At 37.6% G+C, this 18,767-nt stretch overlaps 1 protein-coding gene across 5 annotated transcripts in view; it reads left to right on the forward strand.

Annotated features, from left to right (window-relative positions):
- NTM (neurotrimin) overlaps nucleotides 1-18,767 on the forward strand; it is a 1,347,813-nt gene that overhangs the window by 1,313,733 nt on the left and 15,313 nt on the right. For 3 of the 5 annotated variants that reach the window (XM_056825120.1, XM_056825118.1, XM_056825122.1), the window contains 4 exons: nucleotides 4,356-4,490; nucleotides 4,961-5,081; nucleotides 13,080-13,231; nucleotides 18,412-18,447. In XM_056825120.1, the coding sequence (XP_056681098.1) occupies nucleotides 4,356-4,490; nucleotides 4,961-5,081; nucleotides 13,080-13,231; nucleotides 18,412-18,447 (444 nt within the window). The remainder of the gene's footprint in view (nucleotides 1-4,355; nucleotides 4,491-4,960; nucleotides 5,082-13,079; nucleotides 13,232-18,411; nucleotides 18,448-18,767) is intronic. The other 2 variants (XM_056825121.1, XM_056825123.1) reach the window with 1 other exon arrangement.

Genomic DNA, 18,767 nt, shown 5'->3' on the forward strand with positions numbered 1-18,767 from the left:
TGTTGTTATAATCTCTTTGTTACTACTTTACTTAAAATTTTCACATAATTTTCATCAAGTCCTCTTTCTGTTGAGATTGTTCTCCTAAGTTTGAATCTATGCTGAATGATGACCTCTAGCTTAGTAGAGTGATGGGTATTAAGTTCAAAGTGAGGAAGGTACAAATAGGAGAATTCCTGTTGTTAGTGATAGTTTAGTGAAAGATATTCTTCTAAGGCTCCAATAAGTGAAATTTTATGTCGTCCCATTCCTCTCCCTTCTGCTGGGTGAGAACAAGTTCTAAGAATGTCCTGTCAACGAGCACAAATTTTTATAAGTGCCTGGTGCAGCCATTAGCCTGTCACCCTCAAGAAGATTAGGAATTAGATATGGACAATAATACTATATATTTGGAGATCTACAGTCTCTATTTCAGTGGAAAGCTGGCAGTTGAATAGCTAATGTGCAGGTGTGAGGTATCATACATGTAAGATGGCAACTTTTAGTAATTATGCCTCAGGGATAATTACTGAATGATATAAAGAATCTAATCAGAAGATAACTGATGCCAACAATTATCGGAATGATTATTCTATTAGTCCAAAGAGTGATAGCCCCACTGGTGATTTTGTTTTTTGGAAGACACACTATGCTGGTCTGGGAGAATCAAATAAATTTCTTTTTTGGGGGGAAGGGGATGTAACATTACTTACTGCATCTTTTCTCATCTCATATCTGAGTTTGGTGTGATCCTTTTCAGTTTTCTTTTGTTAGACTCTATTGGAGAGAGTGAACCCTGTGTAGTTTTGTCTGAAGAGAGCAGAAATCTCGATAGACAATCTGATTTTTTTTCTGGACATGTGACTATGTGGTTATAGAAGTGAATTAGAAGCACTCCCTGAGTCAGAGAGTTTACTATGGATATTTTTCTGTAAGTATAATCATATCTAAGTCTTCTAGGTGGGTACTTTCCTGAGAGCTTGCTCTGAGGTCTTTCCTTCCTTTCAAGTGAAGAACTGTAACAGAAGAAAGCTAAAAATACAATTGCCTGAGAGACAGCTTTTGTCTCAAGTCCACAAGCCCATTACCAGTCCCCAGTTCTCTTCAACTCTCCTTCAATATACACATGGAGGAACAGGATACCACAAGAAAGTCTTATTCTTCAAGGTATATAGGAGACAAGACATACCTTCCCTGACCCATTGATATCTAATTTTCCCTAGCTAGGCAAGAGCAAGACAAGCATACCTCATAACACAAAGAAAGAATGGGAAAACCACTAGATGTTGAAGGTTTTCTTGGTAGGTCAAGTCCTGCAAATGTGACTTGCACTAAACTCTGTTAAAGCAGGAATAAAAACAACCCTTTGTATTCAAAAGAGGGCAGTGAAAATGATAATGGCAAAGGAGAGCCCTGATATTTTTTAAGGGTCGGCACTCTCTCAGTTGCCTATTAATTAGATAGCAAATTTCAACAAAGACATGAGACAGAGTTGATCTTTTAGCCCTTCCCAGATGCTAAAATGCCTTAAATTTGGTTGTGTCAGTCCCATGGACAGAGGTTCCCTCTTTGACATGGTTCCTTCAGGGAAATTGCCTCATGAGATGGTTATTGATCCTAAAGATGCATAATTGGTTTAGTCCATCTAAATTCTCTCATTTTCCCCTTCTCCATCTTGATTTCATAATATTCCATTGACCTTTCCTTTGTCCATAGTAGTTGTATTCTTTATATGCATTTTTGCATGTCTACATATATTGCTAAGTAGCTGCTGCTTTAGTTATAGTAATAGACTCACATCCATGAATCTGAGATTATAGGTTATGATATACAGAATGTAGAAATGGAAGAGAACTTAATGGTCATGTAGTCTAGTCCCCTTATTTTATAGATGAAGAAAATGGTCACAAGAAAGTAGCAAAGTTGAGATCTGAATCAAATCCTCTGATTCCAGTTCTTGGTTCATTCCACTACATAGATACTTGTGCCTTAAGCAGTGCCCTAGAACCAAATATCTAGCTTTCCTCTAGGAGACTGACTATTTAGTAGTATCATGACCCTCCAAAGACTAATGACTAATGACTAATTAATGACTAATCACATATCACAGACCAACAGTTCTCTTAGCATCATACTTAGAACTGGTAAAAATACTATGACAATTAAAAATTCTAAGACACTGGGTTCTGGGTAAGAAAATCAATTTATTGATCAGGCTAAAAATAACCAATTATTAATTCATCAATGAACCCTCCCAGTCATCAAAGACCAAGAAATTCAACTGAATAGCTAGATCATCAAATACAGTTTTGATAGCTTATTATTCAGGTCTCCAATAGACATGCCCCAAACAATTCTAATTGGTGAATAGCTAATTAGGGGCAGGGGTCCATCACTTTCATAGTCCCTCCCCGATTCCTCAATTGATGATGGAAAATCATATGATAGTCCTATGATTTCAACATCTAGAAGGAGAAATCAAATTCTTCCTGGTTAGGGGTGACATTGTTTAATTCTTATTTATTTAAATCCCTTACCTTTCTGTCAGAATTTGTGCCAAGTATTGGTTCCAAGGCAGAAAAGCAGTAAAGCCTAGGCAATTAGGTTTAAATGATTTGCACAGGGTCACACAGCTAGGAAGTAACCAAGGCCATATTTGAATCCAGGTTCTCCCATTTGCAAAACTGGAACTCTTTTCACTGCGCCATCCAGCTGCCCTTGTTGACTACTTTTCAATGCAAGATTCAAGGACTTTGTGTAGACACACATGACCTAAGCTGGTTTCTAACTGGCAAGATAGAATCCATAATCCAACTTTTCTATTACATTACAATGGAAGATACTCTAAGGTGCTGCATTTCTTGAATTTCTTAGGCACAATGGAATAAGTACAGAAGTCCAAGGGAAAAATCTGAACCGCAATTCAAAACCCAGAGATAGAAATAATTCAATATATTAGAAATAAATCTTCTCAATTCAAATAATATGGTCAGTTCTGTAGGAATATCAAGGGGGTAGTAGAAGGTAGGGATTTTAGAGATATTTCATGATTCTTGATGCCTAATCTTTAAAAAAATGACATAATCATAAGTAGACACTATGAAAATTTTATTCTAGCATTGTGTCTTATCTCCTGAGCCTGATCTTCATGTTTGGTCTTATGAAAAGAATACAAGACTTGCAATGTTTCTCAAGCTTTTTTGTTTCAAGCTCCATTTGCCCTCTTAAAAATAGTGAGAAGACCCTGAAATGATAAAAACACAAAAGATATTAAGAGACATAAAGAAATCAGGATCACATATAGGTAATTGAAAAATGCTCTAAATAACTATTGATTAGAGATATGCAAATCAAAACAATTCTGAGATATCACCTCATACACATCAGATTGGCAAAAATGATAAAATAGCAAAACAACAAATGTTGCAGGGGATGAGGAAAAATGGGGAGACTAATACACTGTTGGCAGAGTTGTGAACTGAAAAAACCATTTTTGAGAACAATTTAGAATTACACCCAGAGAGTTATAAAACTTTGTATACCCTTAGATCCAGCAATGTCATAACTGGATCCTTTTCCCAACAGGGACACAGGAAAAGAAGCCATATGTTTCACAATATTTATAGCAGGTCTCTTTGTGGTGGCAAAGAATTGGAAATTGAGGCAATGCCCATTAATTTGGGGATGGCTAAATAAATTGTGTCATATGATTGTAATGAAATACTACAGCACTATTAGAAACAAGGAGCAAGCTAATTAAAAAAGAAACAAATTTGGAAAGAATATTATGGGATAATGAATAGTGAAATGAGTAGAACCACAGAAACATCATATACAACTACAGAATTAATACTGGAACAAAAAATATTACATCCAGAGAGTAAATTGAAAGGTAGAAACATGAAAGACTGAATTTGTATGAACATGTCTATTTACTGGATGATGCCTACTTAATGTGGAAAGGGCGGGAAGTAGCTGGAATACTTGTGGGTAAATTCTACTAATAAATAAGTTAAAAATTAAAATATTGAGGACTTCAATGAGTTTTTGTTTATATGAGGAATAGCTATTAATAGCTACTATTGTTTAAAAAACTTAAATCTTAGTATTATTATGAAAATAGTTATAATCTGACAAAATCTCTGAAAGAATCCCAGGGGCTCTGAGGGGTCCTGAAATCCTACTTTAGGAACTCATGCTCTAATGATCTTGGGGAAATCATGTTATTTCTTTGGGGCTGAATTTCTTTGTCAGTGAAATGAATGGGTTGGCTGGAGTAGATGATCTCTCACTTTTCTTCCAGCTCCAAATCCTATGATGCTACTTTTTTTCATCTCCATGACCCCTGCCTCATATTTCCCTATTTCTCCCTGTAGCTGTTGGCTTCATGAGTGAAGATGAATACTTGGAAATTCAGGGCATCACTCGGGCACAGTCTGGAGACTATGAGTGCAGTGCTTCCAATGATGTAGCGGCTCCAGTGGTGAGGAGAGTCAAAGTCACCGTGAACTGTGAGTGGTCTTGTGGGTTTCTCTCTTCCTCATCTTTAATGGAAATCATGTGGAGGCATGGCAGACATAAGGAGAAATCTTTCACATGAGTCATTTTTTCTCTGCAATAGGAGAGGGATATGTTATCCATCCTCCTGGTCAGGCTGATCTAGCTGCCATCACTTTAGGGTGTTTGCAACCTACGATCTGCAACACCTCCTCTATATAGCCAGATAGTTGAATCACCGCCATGAAATGTTTATAATTTAATGACATAATTCACCGACAAGCTCAGGAACTTCAAAGAAGACTAAGGCAAGTGGAGAATGATATCAGGGATGACAAGGATATTCCACTATGTGAATAGGAATCAATGCTGAGTTTGGCAAGGAAAGCCAGGCAGGGAGAGGGCTAGCAGTAGAACTTGAAGCCAAAGTGTAGTACAAAGTTGAATGCTGTTGTTTTGGTTTTTTTTTTCTCTCTCTCTGCAGACCCGCCATACATTTCAGAGGCTAAGAGCACAGGAGTTGCTGTGGGACAGAAGGGAACGCTACAGTGTGAAGCATCTGCTGTCCCTTCAGCAGAATTCCAGTGGTACAAGGATGACAAAAGGTAAACAATCTAACTAGGCACCAAAAGGAACTGTTCTCTAGCCCGCAGGCTACAATCTGATGAATAGAGCTGAATTCTGATTAAGCTTGACCCTAATCTTTTCTAGCTACAGGAAAAGAAAGGGAAAAAAACCCTTCAACATTTCTTTCCTATCTACCCAAAAAGCCCACAAAAAAACTAAAGCTTTGCTTGGGATTCCTGGAGTAGGTCCTTTTAATACTGCTGGACACAACTCTCCTTGAATAATGAACTGAAGAAAGCCATGGTACAAGCAAGAAAAACATAGATAAAATGTACCAGAAAAATGAGAAAACCTGTGAGAAGGCCAGGAAAGATTTTTGCTGCCTCAGACTATTTTAAAGTTGTTCTCAAGGCTGTATTAAGAGTTTAAGGATGGACAAGGGGACACTGGCTGGGGCTAAGAAACCATAATTACTTAATAGGTGTGCATTTCAAACACAGAGAATATCAGTGGGTTTGTATAGAAGGGTCACTGACCTGTCTTAGTTCAGGCTTTGTAACTGTCCCATACTGTCCCAGTAGGAGGAAAGATGGCAGGGGTTGGAGAAGAAATCTAACCCTTTAGCTCTTTCTATTGTAGTGGGTATTATTGGGGTATTTGTTGTGATTTAGCAAAGATTAAAACTCCTCACTGTGAGGAGTTGTAAGGTGGACTGTCAGCAAGGGCACGAAGCATTGCTATTGTCAACTAACTATTTTAAAGCAGCTGGAACAATAAAGACACGTAGAAGACCTGACATCTGGGCCTAGGACATTTTGCTAAATCAAAAGGGTAGAATTCCAAGAGCCTTAAGTTTATAAAGTAACAAACTGGTAAAGAATGGATTCTCGGAAGCAGAAAGATCCAAAGAAAAGGGAGAATGTGGCCAAGTGAAAGAGAGGTTAAAGGTTAGCTATGGATTTTTTTTAGAAAGTTCCCCATCTTATTCAGAACATTGCTGCCATGTCATGATTTCCTTTCTTAAACCAAACTTGATTTAGGATTTATTCATCATCAGGTCTCTATGCTGTCATTAGATTTACAAATCTCATTCCAAATTAGGAGCCAGTTTTTTCATTTATTAGGGCAGACCAGGTAAATTCTTAGTGAGGGATGTCAGATGTACAACTCTCAAGTTAGATCAAGAAGTCAAAACACTGGCAGTGTATAGACTAGGGAAGAGCACGAAATAGAACTAGAAAGTCCTGCTTTATCGCCTGCCTAAGCAGAGATACTCTTCTAGTGAAGAAAGAGCTTACTCTCAGGTAGCCCATTTTAGCAGGTTTCTCCTGGTAGAACCAGGGAGCTGAGGAGCAGATATTCTGAAATCACAGAACAAATCAGTGGCAGAGGTGAAAGGTAAAATGGAAGTCCCTTAGTATCTTTCCAAACAACTAAATCATCTCCCCTAGTTTTAATTTTTGGAAGAAAAATAATACAAAGAAAATAAAAGAAAAAATTAAAAGTTTTAAAACATATTGAGGGATACAAAACTTGTCAGGCAAAAATAGACAGTAATGGGTAAATAATAAAAAAAAAAGGATCCTTCCCCTTTTATTTCTCCCAATCTCCCACTGTCTCTGTAGGAGGGGCAACACCATCTGCTGTTATTTACTGGGGAGTTGAAGGTAAGAAGGCATCACATGAAAAGGTTTCTAGAGACTGCTGACATGCAGGGATTTTATGCTTCTTTTGTCTACCTTGCTTGGTTGATACCTCTTCTTTCCTCTCCTCTGTTTCTTTTTTACTTTCTCTTTCCCTTTTCCCACATCTCTATGTGTCTCTCTGTCTTTTTCTGTCTTTCTGTCTCTACCACTGTCTCTATCTCTGTCTCTGTCTGTCTGTCCCTATTGCTTTCTGTCTCATAGTAGAGTCAGGAAGCTCTAAGTTTAAACCTTCCCTCAAACAGTTACTTACTAACCTCTCTTTCCCAGCCTCAGTTTCTTAATTTGTAAAATGGAGATAACAACAGCACCTACCTCAGAGAATATTGAGGATTCTCAAATGAGATAACATGTAAAATGCTTTGCAAACCCAAAAGTGTTATGGAAATGCTAGTTATTATTATCCATATATTTTATTTCCCTACATTTGAATGGAGTTGTCATTCTCCTTGACACCTGACTTAATCAGACCTTTGCTGCTCCTCAGCACCTTGTCATTGACAAACTCTCAGGCTGCTGAGCCTGCCAAATGATGTCAGGGAGGGAGCCTCAGCCCTGCCAGGGAAGAGGGAAATGGGCACCAGTACACCTAGGGTCTTCCCTTTGGGAGGTGAAATAAACTTTTCCTCAAATTGTAGTGGGTGGGTCATCCTCTAAGGCCAATTGGAGGGGGGTTTTTAATGGGCACAAGTCAGTTTTATGTTAGATCATGGTGAAGGTTTTGAATCTACAGATCCAATGCATCCAGGCATCCACATGTCCTTGTGGGAATTGTCAGTTGAGAGGAAAAGAAACCAGCACCCCACTTAATGGGAGTTGCCCCTCTTTAGGGCCATATTAATCAGAGAAAAGATCAGAGTTGAGATGAAAAAAAAAAGAGCCCAAAGAAGGGAAAGGAGGGGGTGGGGACAAAGGGACTTGGGAGACAGGAGGTACTACACTGTGAAAAGAAAAGCCTGTGATTCCAAGAGCTGCAAAGTGCTGCAAAGTGCTGTCAGGCCACCCCACATTGCTCTTAGCTAAAGACATTTCAGAGCTGTCAAGTTGGAACCTGCCTTCTGATTAGTGTCTCTCCTCATAACACAACCCATGTTCAATTCACAGCTCAGGCTTGATGTGAAGCATGCCTTAGCACCTGATGGATGATGGAGGAATGGCATACTGGAAGGGGGTGCTTAGCTGGCAAAAAGCAGCTTTTTCAACAGGACAACTTTATTCACTAGGTTGTCCCCTGGGAGATGAGGGTCCAAATATCATGCCCAAGGGGGTTTGGGTCACGTGTTATTAAAACAGGGAGTGACAGCATGTTCACTCGATATTTAGTGGTTCATAAGTCACATTGTGTCATATTTGCTGATTGGTGTCATATTTAGGCAGCCTATATTCTAGTCCAATGAAAATCCCTATAGCCAAGATTTTTGTTCCTGATCTGTGACCTTCCAGATGTTGAGTTAACCCTCCACTGTACCCTAGGTAGAGGTGTAAGATACTCTGCAGTTTAGTATGCCCCAAATATTGCATTCTTCCCTTCATGATGCCATGAGCTCTTAGAGTAATGAGAACTTATGTTTTTTTTTTCTACTTTGGCTTCCATGATATACCTGTTCCTTTGTTTCCTTTCTACTCTACTCTGTTCAATATCCTTTATTGTATCATAATTTGTTTCCCTTATGTGAGACTTCTTTTCTTACCTATTGTATAGTCTCCCCTTAGTGATCTCATTATCTCTTGTGTTCAAGCATCATTTCTATACAGATGATTTCAAAATCTACATACCCTCCCCTAATGTCTCTCCTGAACTCCAGTTCCTAATCAATTACCTGTTCATCATCTACATTCTTTTGTTTCCTTAGCATCCCAGACTTAAAACAGATTTCATCATATTTTCCTCTAATTATATCCTTCCTATAAACTTCTTATAATCTTTACTTCTATTCAGCCATCATTTTACCAAGTACCATATTCACAAACTTGAAGTCACCCTTGTCTCTTCCATCTTCTTCAACTGCTCCTCTTCCCTGAATATCCAAAAAGTTGCTTAAATCCTATGAGTTTCATTACTATATCTCTTGCATCTGCCCCTCACTTCTAATCACAAGGCTACCATTCTTGTTCAGGATATCACATTCACCTGTTTTATTAATCTCTGATAGTTTTTCTTCCAAGTTTTCCATAATCCTATCAGTTCTTTACATAGTTATCAAAATAACTTTTCCAAGTCATAGGTTTGATCCTATCAAGTCTTTGCTCAATTGAATGCCCATTGGTTCATTGTGAGAAGAAAAAAAAGAGCAAACTCATTAAGTTGGAGTCAGATTTTGAGGGGCCATGAATTCTTAGCCAGCTCTCCAGTCTTATTTATATTATTCCTTTTTAAATTTTAAATTTTTTTCAAGATTACATGTAGATATAATTTCAAATAATAATTTCCTGATATTTTATGATCCATATTCTCTCCATTTCTCCCTTTTCCCTAAGATAGTAGATAATATGATATAGATTGTACATGCATTATCATGCAATATGTGTTTTTGTATTCTTTATATTGTGAAAGAAAACATATTCATCACTTAGAAAAAATCATGGAGGAAATAAAGTGAACAATAGTATGCCTTAATCTGTATTCAAATCAAAGCCATCTATAATCATGTGAAAATGCTCTAAATCACCCTTGATTAGAGAAGTGCAAATTAAAACAATGTTGTTGTACTATCACATACCTATCAAGTTGTCTAATACGACAGGAAAGGAAAATGATAAGTATTGGAGGGGCTGTGAAAAAATTGGGACACTAACACATTGTTGGTGAAGTTGCATTCTGGTCTAACCATTCTAGAGAGCAATTAGGAACTATACGTAAAGGACACTAAAACTGTGCATACCCTTTGATCCATCAATGTCATTATGAAATCCATACCCCAAAGATACCTAAAAAAGGAAAAGAACCTATTTGTACAAAAATAGGAATTGTAGATTGAAGGTTGTCCATCAATTGTGCTATAAGAAATGACAAGCAGGATGATTTCAGAAAAATTTGGTCTTAGGTGAACTGTTGCAAGATGAAATAAGCAGAACCAGAAGAATATTGTATACAGTGACAGCAATATTTCTTGATGAACAGCTGTGAATGACCTAGTTATTCTCAGCAATACAGTGATCCAAGAGAATCCCAGAGACTCATAATGAAAAATGCCATCTGCCCTCTGAGAAAGAACTAATAGAGTCTGAGTGCAGATTGAAACTCTTCCACAAAACAACTAATGTGGAAAAAATGTTTTACATGATTATACACATAAAATCTGTATCAGATAGCTTGATGTCTCAGGGGAGAGGGTAGGGAGGGAGTGAAGGTCAGATAAAGGGAAAAATTTGAAACTCCAAACTTAAAAAAAAAAGTATTAAAATTGTTTTTACATGTAATAGGGAAAACTAATAATATATACTATATATATATATATATATATATTTAAAAATCTGCATTCAGACTCAATCAGTCCCTTCTATGGCAGTGGATAATCTTTTTTATCATGAGTCCCTTGCAGTTGTCCTGAGTTCTTACATTACTGATAACAGATAATTCAGTTGATCACCACACTTTATCACTGTTCCTGTATAAAATATTGTGGTTCTGCTTTCTTCACTTTGCATCATTTCATATAAGTTGTTTTTGTGTGTGTGTGTGGCCATTTTTTTTCTTTCTTACAGTACAATACTATTCCATTACAATCATATACCATAAATTGTTTAGCCATTCTCCAATTGATAGGCATCCTTTTAGTTTCCAGTTCTTTGCCATCATAAAAAGAGCTGCTATAAATATTTTTTTTTGTACAAATAGGTTCCTTTCACCTATCTTTGATCTCTTTGGGATATAGTTTTATTAGTGTATTGCTGGGTCAAAGGGATTGAACAGTTTGATGGCCCTTTGGATCCAAATTGTTCTCCACAATGGTTGTATTAGTTCACAGTTCCATCAACAGTATATTTGAATCCCAATTTTTCTACATCCCCTGCAATATTTATATTTTTCTTTTTTGTCATATTAGTCAGTCTAATAGGTATGAGGTAGTTCCTCAGAGTTGTTTTAATTTGCATTTTTCTAATTGTGTTTTGAAACATATTTTTACATGACTAACGATAGCTTTAATTTCTTAATCTGATAATTGCCTGTTAATATTCTTTGACTATTCTTCAGTTGGGGAATTCTGTGTATTCTTATAAGTTTGACTCCATTTTCTACAAACACATTCACTTTCATCAATTCCATACTCAGTGAACTTGACTATTAGCCAGTCTCAGAATTTAGCATTCTGTCTTCTACCACTGTTTGTACAAATTATCCCTAATGACTGGCATGCGCTCAGTCTCTCTTTCTTAGAATACTTATTGCCTCTAGTACCATGTTCTCCAAGAAACGTCTTCCACCACCCACTATTCATTTAGCCCTCTCCCTCCACTAAGTACCAGATCCTCTCCTTATTTATGTATACGCGATATGTCTTCAGATATATTTACTTTAGAATTTAGGTTTCTTGATGCATGGATTTTTACATTTTTGTTTGTGGGTCCTTACCTAATCCTCAAATAGTATCTTTCATGAGAGATAATATGGCCCAGTGGAAAGTGTTCAGGATATGAAATCAGAAGACCTCAATCCAACTCCCAGTTCTGCCACTATAACTCTGAGTGTTTGACATTGGGCAAATCATTTAATTCCTATGGGTTTCATTATCATCTGAACAATGAAGATGTTGGGCTAGATGACTTCTAAGAAAATATTGGACTCAAAAAAGCATCACTAAATGTTAGGAACTTAAGTGTTTGTTAAAATTGAACTGATCATTTATTATTTTGGCCAATTTCCTTGACAGATGTCCTATTCAACTAATCCATCCAAAACACATCCAAGGTGATATATCTCCTTAAACCCTCTCCATGTACAAAGAATGCCCTGTATCAATAGGGTATTTGTTTCTGAGTTACTCACATTCTCCTTTCAGCTCTTTGCCAACAATATTTGGTTCTAGCCACAGTTTAGACACAAATTCTGAGGAGAGACAGAAAAAAATATTTCAAAGCAGACAAAAGATTGTCCTGAACCTCTTTCACTAAATTTCTTTCTTTTCTTTTTTTTAATAACCCTTACCTTCTGTCTTATATCTTATCTATAGTATCAATTTTAAGACATGACTTGCCCAAGGTGACACAGTTAGGAAGCATCTGAGGCCAGATTTGAATCCAAGTCCTCAAGACTCCAGACTGGCATTCTATCCACTCTGTCACCTAGCTGTCCCACCAAATATTTTTATACTTTGTAAAAGCAAAGTTGATAGGTATTGGCATAACCCTTTAATGTTTGCAAACCATCGTAGACATTGTCTCATTTGATCCTCCCCATACTTGTGTAAGGTAGATGCTATTATTACTCCAATTTTTCAGCTGTAAAAACTGAAGTTCAGCAAGATTAAAAGATTTGCTCAGGGTTACGAGATTGGTAGTATCCAAGACAGGATTCTAATGCAATTCCTTCTAAAGTAAAGTCTAACATGCTACCTCACTCTAAGATGCCTCTAATTAGAACCTCTTACAGACTTTCATTATAACCTGGATAAACGTGATACTCTCAAAAGAATGAGTCTTTTTCATATGGAGAGCGTTCAGCTAAATTAATTCTTCTTCCCAGAAGATCCTAAACATGCTTCTTTAGTACCCATTCTCTACAGATGGTTAAAAAAGATCTCTCACAATTGTCCTACAACATCTCTACTTTTTTTTTCCCCAAGCCTGGAGTTAAAGTTTAGCTCAGCAAGATATGAAAAGAATATCTTTCCCCTACCTTAACCACCATATTAAGTCCTCCAAATGTTATTACTCCACCATACTTACTCTGTGACCCTAGAAAACATGTTCCATTGCCCTTCAGGGCTTTTTGACATGAAACATGGATGGCAATCCCTACCTCTTCTCTTCCTTGCAGGTCTGAAGAAATGGGAAATGAAATTGGTAAAATGCTTTTAAATTTGGGGAAGTATTATGTTGCTCAGATATAGGGAAACAATTGTTCATTTAATTTCCTCTGGATATCTTTCTTTTATAATCTTTGTCATCACCAAAAATTACAATGGTAACATTATTCTAGATGATATGTGTTGTTTTTGACTAGTTGACTGATTATATTATAGATAATTGTTCTTATTTTCAAAGAAGCTATATGTGTGTTTGTATAGAAGATGAGAGGACCATACATTTCAGAAAATGTCTTGTTTTTTAGTAATGAAATTTTAGCCATATCCTTTTCTCTTTCTCTCTTTTTTTTTCTTTTGCTTGTCCCAGGCTGGTTGGAGGACAGAAGAGAGTGAAAGTTGAAAACAGACCATTCCTCTCAAAGCTCATCTTCTTCAATGTCTCTGAACATGACTATGGGAACTACACTTGTGTGGCCTCCAACAACCTAGGCCACACCAATGCCAGCATCACACTGTTTGGTGAGACAGAACCCCAAGAAGGACAGGGAGGGGACAACTTGTGGTGAACAGAAAGAAAGGGAGCTAGAGGCAGAGGGTAGGATAGCTTGACCATAGAGATCACAGCAGAAATATGAGAGAGATGGGGAGTAAGATGGGACAGAGACAGAAACACAAACATATGCACATACAAAATAGTCAAAGTAATCAGAAGGTCCAAAGATGGGTAAAAGACTATGAAGGCAACCCGTCTTTGAGAATACGAAGTTTTGTCTTAATATAAACTCTGAGAGCAGAGTGCTAAGAATGAGGTTGTGGGATGGAGTAAGGAAGAACAGATTACGTATGAGAGATACACTTTTTTTAAAATTTTTATTTGGTCAATTTCAAACATTATTCCATGGGTTACAAGAAATACAATTTTTAAAAAACACAACTTTGGCTTGTTCAAGCTAGATTCACATACTAAATGGCCAACATGCACTTTTCCTGATGTTTGCTCTAACAGGAGTACCATTAGGGAAACTGATTTTCATTCGTGAGATATAAGTCAAAGATATTTACAATTACAGATGAGTTCAGTTTTCGTGAGACAAGATAGTGATCCCGGGAAGTCATCAAAAACTGTGTTTTTGGCGAGGGAGTTGCCTCAAAGAATAAAGAATGGTGTGAACAGTCCATTATCCTGATTAATGGTGAAAATCCATTCATTCATTAACTCATTCATTCAACAAATATTTATCAAGCACTTAATATGTGCAATTCACTCTGCTATGCCCCCATTACACCCCTGGCCAGCTGTGTTGGTGTCTGCATCAGGTGAGTATACCTCCTTCCCTGACCCCTATGTACAGCAGCCTAAAAATGGAGATCGGGTTTCCCTCCCGTACTTCTCTCAAAGGTGGAACAACTTCCACAAAAACTAGAAACTGAATTTTCATGATGTCTGGCCAGCAGGCAGAATTTCCAGGGACTCAGATAATGGCTTCATCCTTCCTTCAGGTCTATGAAGGTATAAAAATTCCCTACCAACTTGGACCCCACAAGACCAACTTCTTAATTGCCTTTATGTGAGTCCTAACTTTTGTCACACTGTTTCCTAAGCTCTGTGAATAGAGGAAGGAACTAAATGTAAGGAAAGCATTTCAGAGAAACTGGCAAAAGAAAGGGATTGAAAAATGAAGAAAGGAAAAGATATCCAAGAGGGAAGCCACTAGTTAAGTGCCTCAGGGCCTTGTAGTTAATCATTCTATCAAAGAAGAAATTATCAAAAATCTGGACAAAGACATAGATGACACGATTGCCAGATTTGCCGGTGATGTCAGGCTAGGTGGGATAGCCAACACCTTGACCTGTAGAATCAGGATGCAAAAACATTTTCTCTATTTAGACTAATGGGCCAAGCAAGATGATATTTAATAGGGATAAATGTAAAAATAACTACAAGTGCAGAAAGAGGGAAGCACAATTTTACAAAAGTTTTGGTGAAAAGGGCATGATGATTTTAGTATATTTTAAGTTCATTATGAGTCAGTAGTGTCAAATGACAGTCACAAAAGCTAATGTGATCATAGAAGGCATTAAGTGAAGAATGGTATCCAGGACAAGGAAGGTTAGAGTCCATCTGTACTCTGATTTGGTCAGACCACATCTATAATAATAAAAATACTTTATCATCATTACATAATAATAGTCCAGTTCTGCATGCCACATCTTATAAAGGAATTGACAGGTTAGAGTGCAACCAGAAGAGGTTAAAAAGAACAGTAAGAGGATTAGAGACCATGCTAAAAAATTAGTTAGGGGAACCGGGCATATTTAGCCTGGTAAAGACAATATGTAGGGAGTCATGAACGTTGATTTTAAATCTTTTAAGGACTTTCATTTGGAAGAGGAACTAGATTTGTTTGTTTGGCTCCATAGGGCAGATCCAGGAGCAATGGGTGAAACTGGAGAGGCAGATTTTGGCTCAGTATAAGAAAACACAAGCATTTAGACCTGCCAATAAGTGCAATTGTTTGGATAGAGACTGGAAGTCTTCAAATAGAATCCAGATGACCATTTATTTTGCAAAGGTGTTGTTTCTAATTCTTGCTCATGTCGATATTTGGATAGGTGATTTCCAAATTGCCTCCAAGCTCTGGGATTCTATGATTCTATTAAAAACAACTCTGTTAAGGATTGCCAACCACCTCTTAAAAGTTCTCATTTGTGTTTTCCTCTGCAAGCTGTGCTTAGCTTGTGAAGGATAAGCAGATAACCCTACTGTATCCACACATCTCAGATTGCAAACCACATTTTATTCAGACTATTCTTTACTACATAATAAAAATAAATCCACTTAATGGGTAATGTAGGGAGTACTAATAGTGAGAGACCCATCTTCAATCCTAGAGTTGACTTTTCAAAAGAGGGACAGTTGTAATGAGAGTGACTGATCCATTCTGATGAACCCTCACAAGAGGATAACAACCATTGCTCAGCACTTTTGTAAAGCTTTTTGTGACTTTTGGCAGGTGGATGTTGGCCTAACCAAAAAGGCTAAGATCTGAGGGGAGGAAATGGCTATTTTCTCCCTTCTCTTGGAATTGTCCGAAATCCCTCCCCAATAAATTTTTCATTGCTCTTTCCACCCTGTCTTCTTCTTCCTGGGTTCTCATGACATCTTGACCATGATGTATGTATTACTACTTTGATGAGTTTCCTAACCTCTCCTCAATGAACGACTTCTTTCAAATTGGGGAGAAAATTATTTTTGGAAAAATAAGTAGTACAGAGAAAATTTGATAGGGAGAGAAAAAGTGAGTACTAAAATCCATATTTAAGTTTGACTTTCCTTTTTCCAGAAGACTGATGTATAAAAGATCCTATTCAAAAGCAGCATCAAGGAAATAGTAAGACCTGAAAATTTCCCAGACCTTTCCTTTGGCTGGCTGAGCATAGTTGTATCTCTCATTCCTGAGGTCCTGGTTTTTGCTCTGAGGTCCCAGGGCTAAAGGCTGCCACTATGAAGGCATATCATCTCTTTTCCCTTGCCATATTCCACTCTTGAGCTATCAGAAAAAGTAATGTTAAAATATTTTTTAAATGGGCAACTTGTTAGGAAACTTCCTTCCTAACTATGGAGATGTGATCGTTTTAAAGAATAGCTCCAGAAAGCAGCTAGGTGACTCAATTAATTGAGTGCCAGACCCAGAGACAGGAGGTCCTAGGTTCAAATGTGACCTCAGACAATGCTTAGCTGTGTGGCTCTGGGCAAGTCACTTAATCTCCATTACCTCTTATGGTTCTTCCTTGTAACCAATATTTATCATTGATTTTAAGATGGAAGATAAGAATTTTTAAAAAAAGAATAGATGGAGATGATTATATTTTTCCTTAATTAGCAAGCACATATTATGCAAATAACTGCTTGGTGCTTTGGATGTAAAGATAAGAAAGGAATACTCCCTTCTTTCAAGGAATCTATAATCCATAGGAAAGACAATATGTATATATGTATATGTATATATTGTCCAGTATTTCTTTTATATATTAATATATATAGGAAGCCTTTCCTATATATATTAATATATAAAAGATATATATTAATATATAAAATAAATACTGGAAATTTTTCTTTTATATATTAATATATATAGGAAAGGGTTTCCCAGATATATTAATATATAAAAGAAATACTGGACAGAGGGCATGAGCAGGTATTAATGGCTGGGGGCATGAGGAAAAACCTGAAGTAGAATATGGGAAATGGCATCTGACTTAAGCTTTGAAGGAAACTAAGGATCTTAAGAGGCAGAAGTGATGACATTCTAGGCATGGTGAACAACCTATACAAAGGCACCAAAATGAAATGGAGGGCTAGCAAGAAGGCTAGCTTGGCTGGAGAGGAAGGAACATGATGGACTACAAGTCAATAAAAAAAAATTGGAAGCAAGTTGTAGAAAGCTTTATATACTAACTAGAGTTTTGAACATAGAAAACAAAATGTCTCCAACATGCATGAGGATATTCTTTTTTTAATATAATCTTACCAACCCACCACCCCCATATAACCCATATTTACACATTAGGGCCTGTTCCTTTTGGACATGCCCTTGATGACTTTTCAAAAGCACTCTGTTTTCATTGTGTTTTCAATGTGATTTTATGCTATATTGTTTCATGAATCTGTGTAGTCTTTTGTACCAAGGATAGTGCCAACAAGACGTGAGTGTTATAGTTGGATCGTGAGCTTTTTAAGAAACATGCAGGCTTAGTCCAAAGAAATACCATAGTGAAAACATGCCTGAGAAATTCCCATGTCACTTTCTACCTCCAAAAGAGCCCATGCTTCTGTATCAAGTGAATGGATGTAAGCTTGTGAAGCGGGGTCTCATTCCTAAAGAATGTGGCAGCCTCCTTATGAAGTTTACTTTGTCATTTTTCCCCCTGCAGCATCCCAGCAAGCCAGCCAGGTTACAGCCATCTCACCACCAATTCTTTCATGAACCAAAGCCTCTCCCTACCTGAACTAGACAATAGCATGCTTCTCTAGTGGATGGCAAAGGGGCAAAGTTACTGTGTAGCCTCCCTTCATAGCTGTGAACCCAGAATATGTCCCACCTGTCCTGTGAAGGGGGTGATATCTGAATACATGAGACAATTTAGATCCTAGGTATTTCGTAACTTATTATAAGGGAATCCTGTAGATGTGCTCCTAAGACAATGAATTTCAGGGGCTCTGGGAGACATCTCCTAGAGACTCCTGCCATGAGAAGGTGGGATAAGGGACCTAGGGATTCCTAAAGTTGGGTCACAGCTTGGGATTCGAAGTTAACTTGATGTAGGAAGGGATGCAACACAGGGACCATGGCCTTTTGCCACCACTTCTTTATCCCCAGCCCAGCAAAAGCAAAGGGAAATCTCATCTGCATTAATGGAGAAGGGGTTGTGGCAAATAGTGGAGAGTGGTCACTCCCAGCAGGAATGAATGCTAAGCTGCAACTCTATGTAATGTGGTCATTGTTTCTCATGCCCTATTATGTTTATTTTTCCAATCCTTGCCTTCTCCCCTTACCTCACACATGCCATTCCTTTTTTTTTATTCAACATGTTTGTGAGGCAGTATACAAACTATATATAATCAATATATAGGTACTGTATATAAATATATATTGTGTTTTCATTTTTCTCTTCCATCTTTCCCTCACCTGGTTTAGAAATAAATGAGCCCACAAGCTCAGCTTTGTTCCAAGGTCAGTATTGCTCTTGCTTTCTGTTGCCCCCCTCTCCCCTTCCTCCTTCCTAGCTCCCATTCCCCAACCCTGCCATAGCCTGGGGTCCCCATATATGGAATTGCATGGAGGATGGTGGAAGATCATCACAGGGATTTACAGAGAGCTTGGGGGGAATGCTGAAGAAGTTCCATTTAAAGACTTTTTTTTGGCTTGGTGCCAGCACAGCCACAGGAAGGGGAACAGGAAAAGGAAGAAAGAACCTTCTGTTCTCAGGTTCCAAAGAAATGAACCTGAGGAGAAAAGGAGGAATAAGTGGGAAACAGTAGGGGATAGTAAGG

Source organism: Monodelphis domestica, chromosome 4 (genome assembly GCF_027887165.1).
Source record: "Monodelphis domestica isolate mMonDom1 chromosome 4, mMonDom1.pri, whole genome shotgun sequence".
NCBI classification, from domain to species: domain Eukaryota; kingdom Metazoa; phylum Chordata; class Mammalia; order Didelphimorphia; family Didelphidae; genus Monodelphis; species Monodelphis domestica.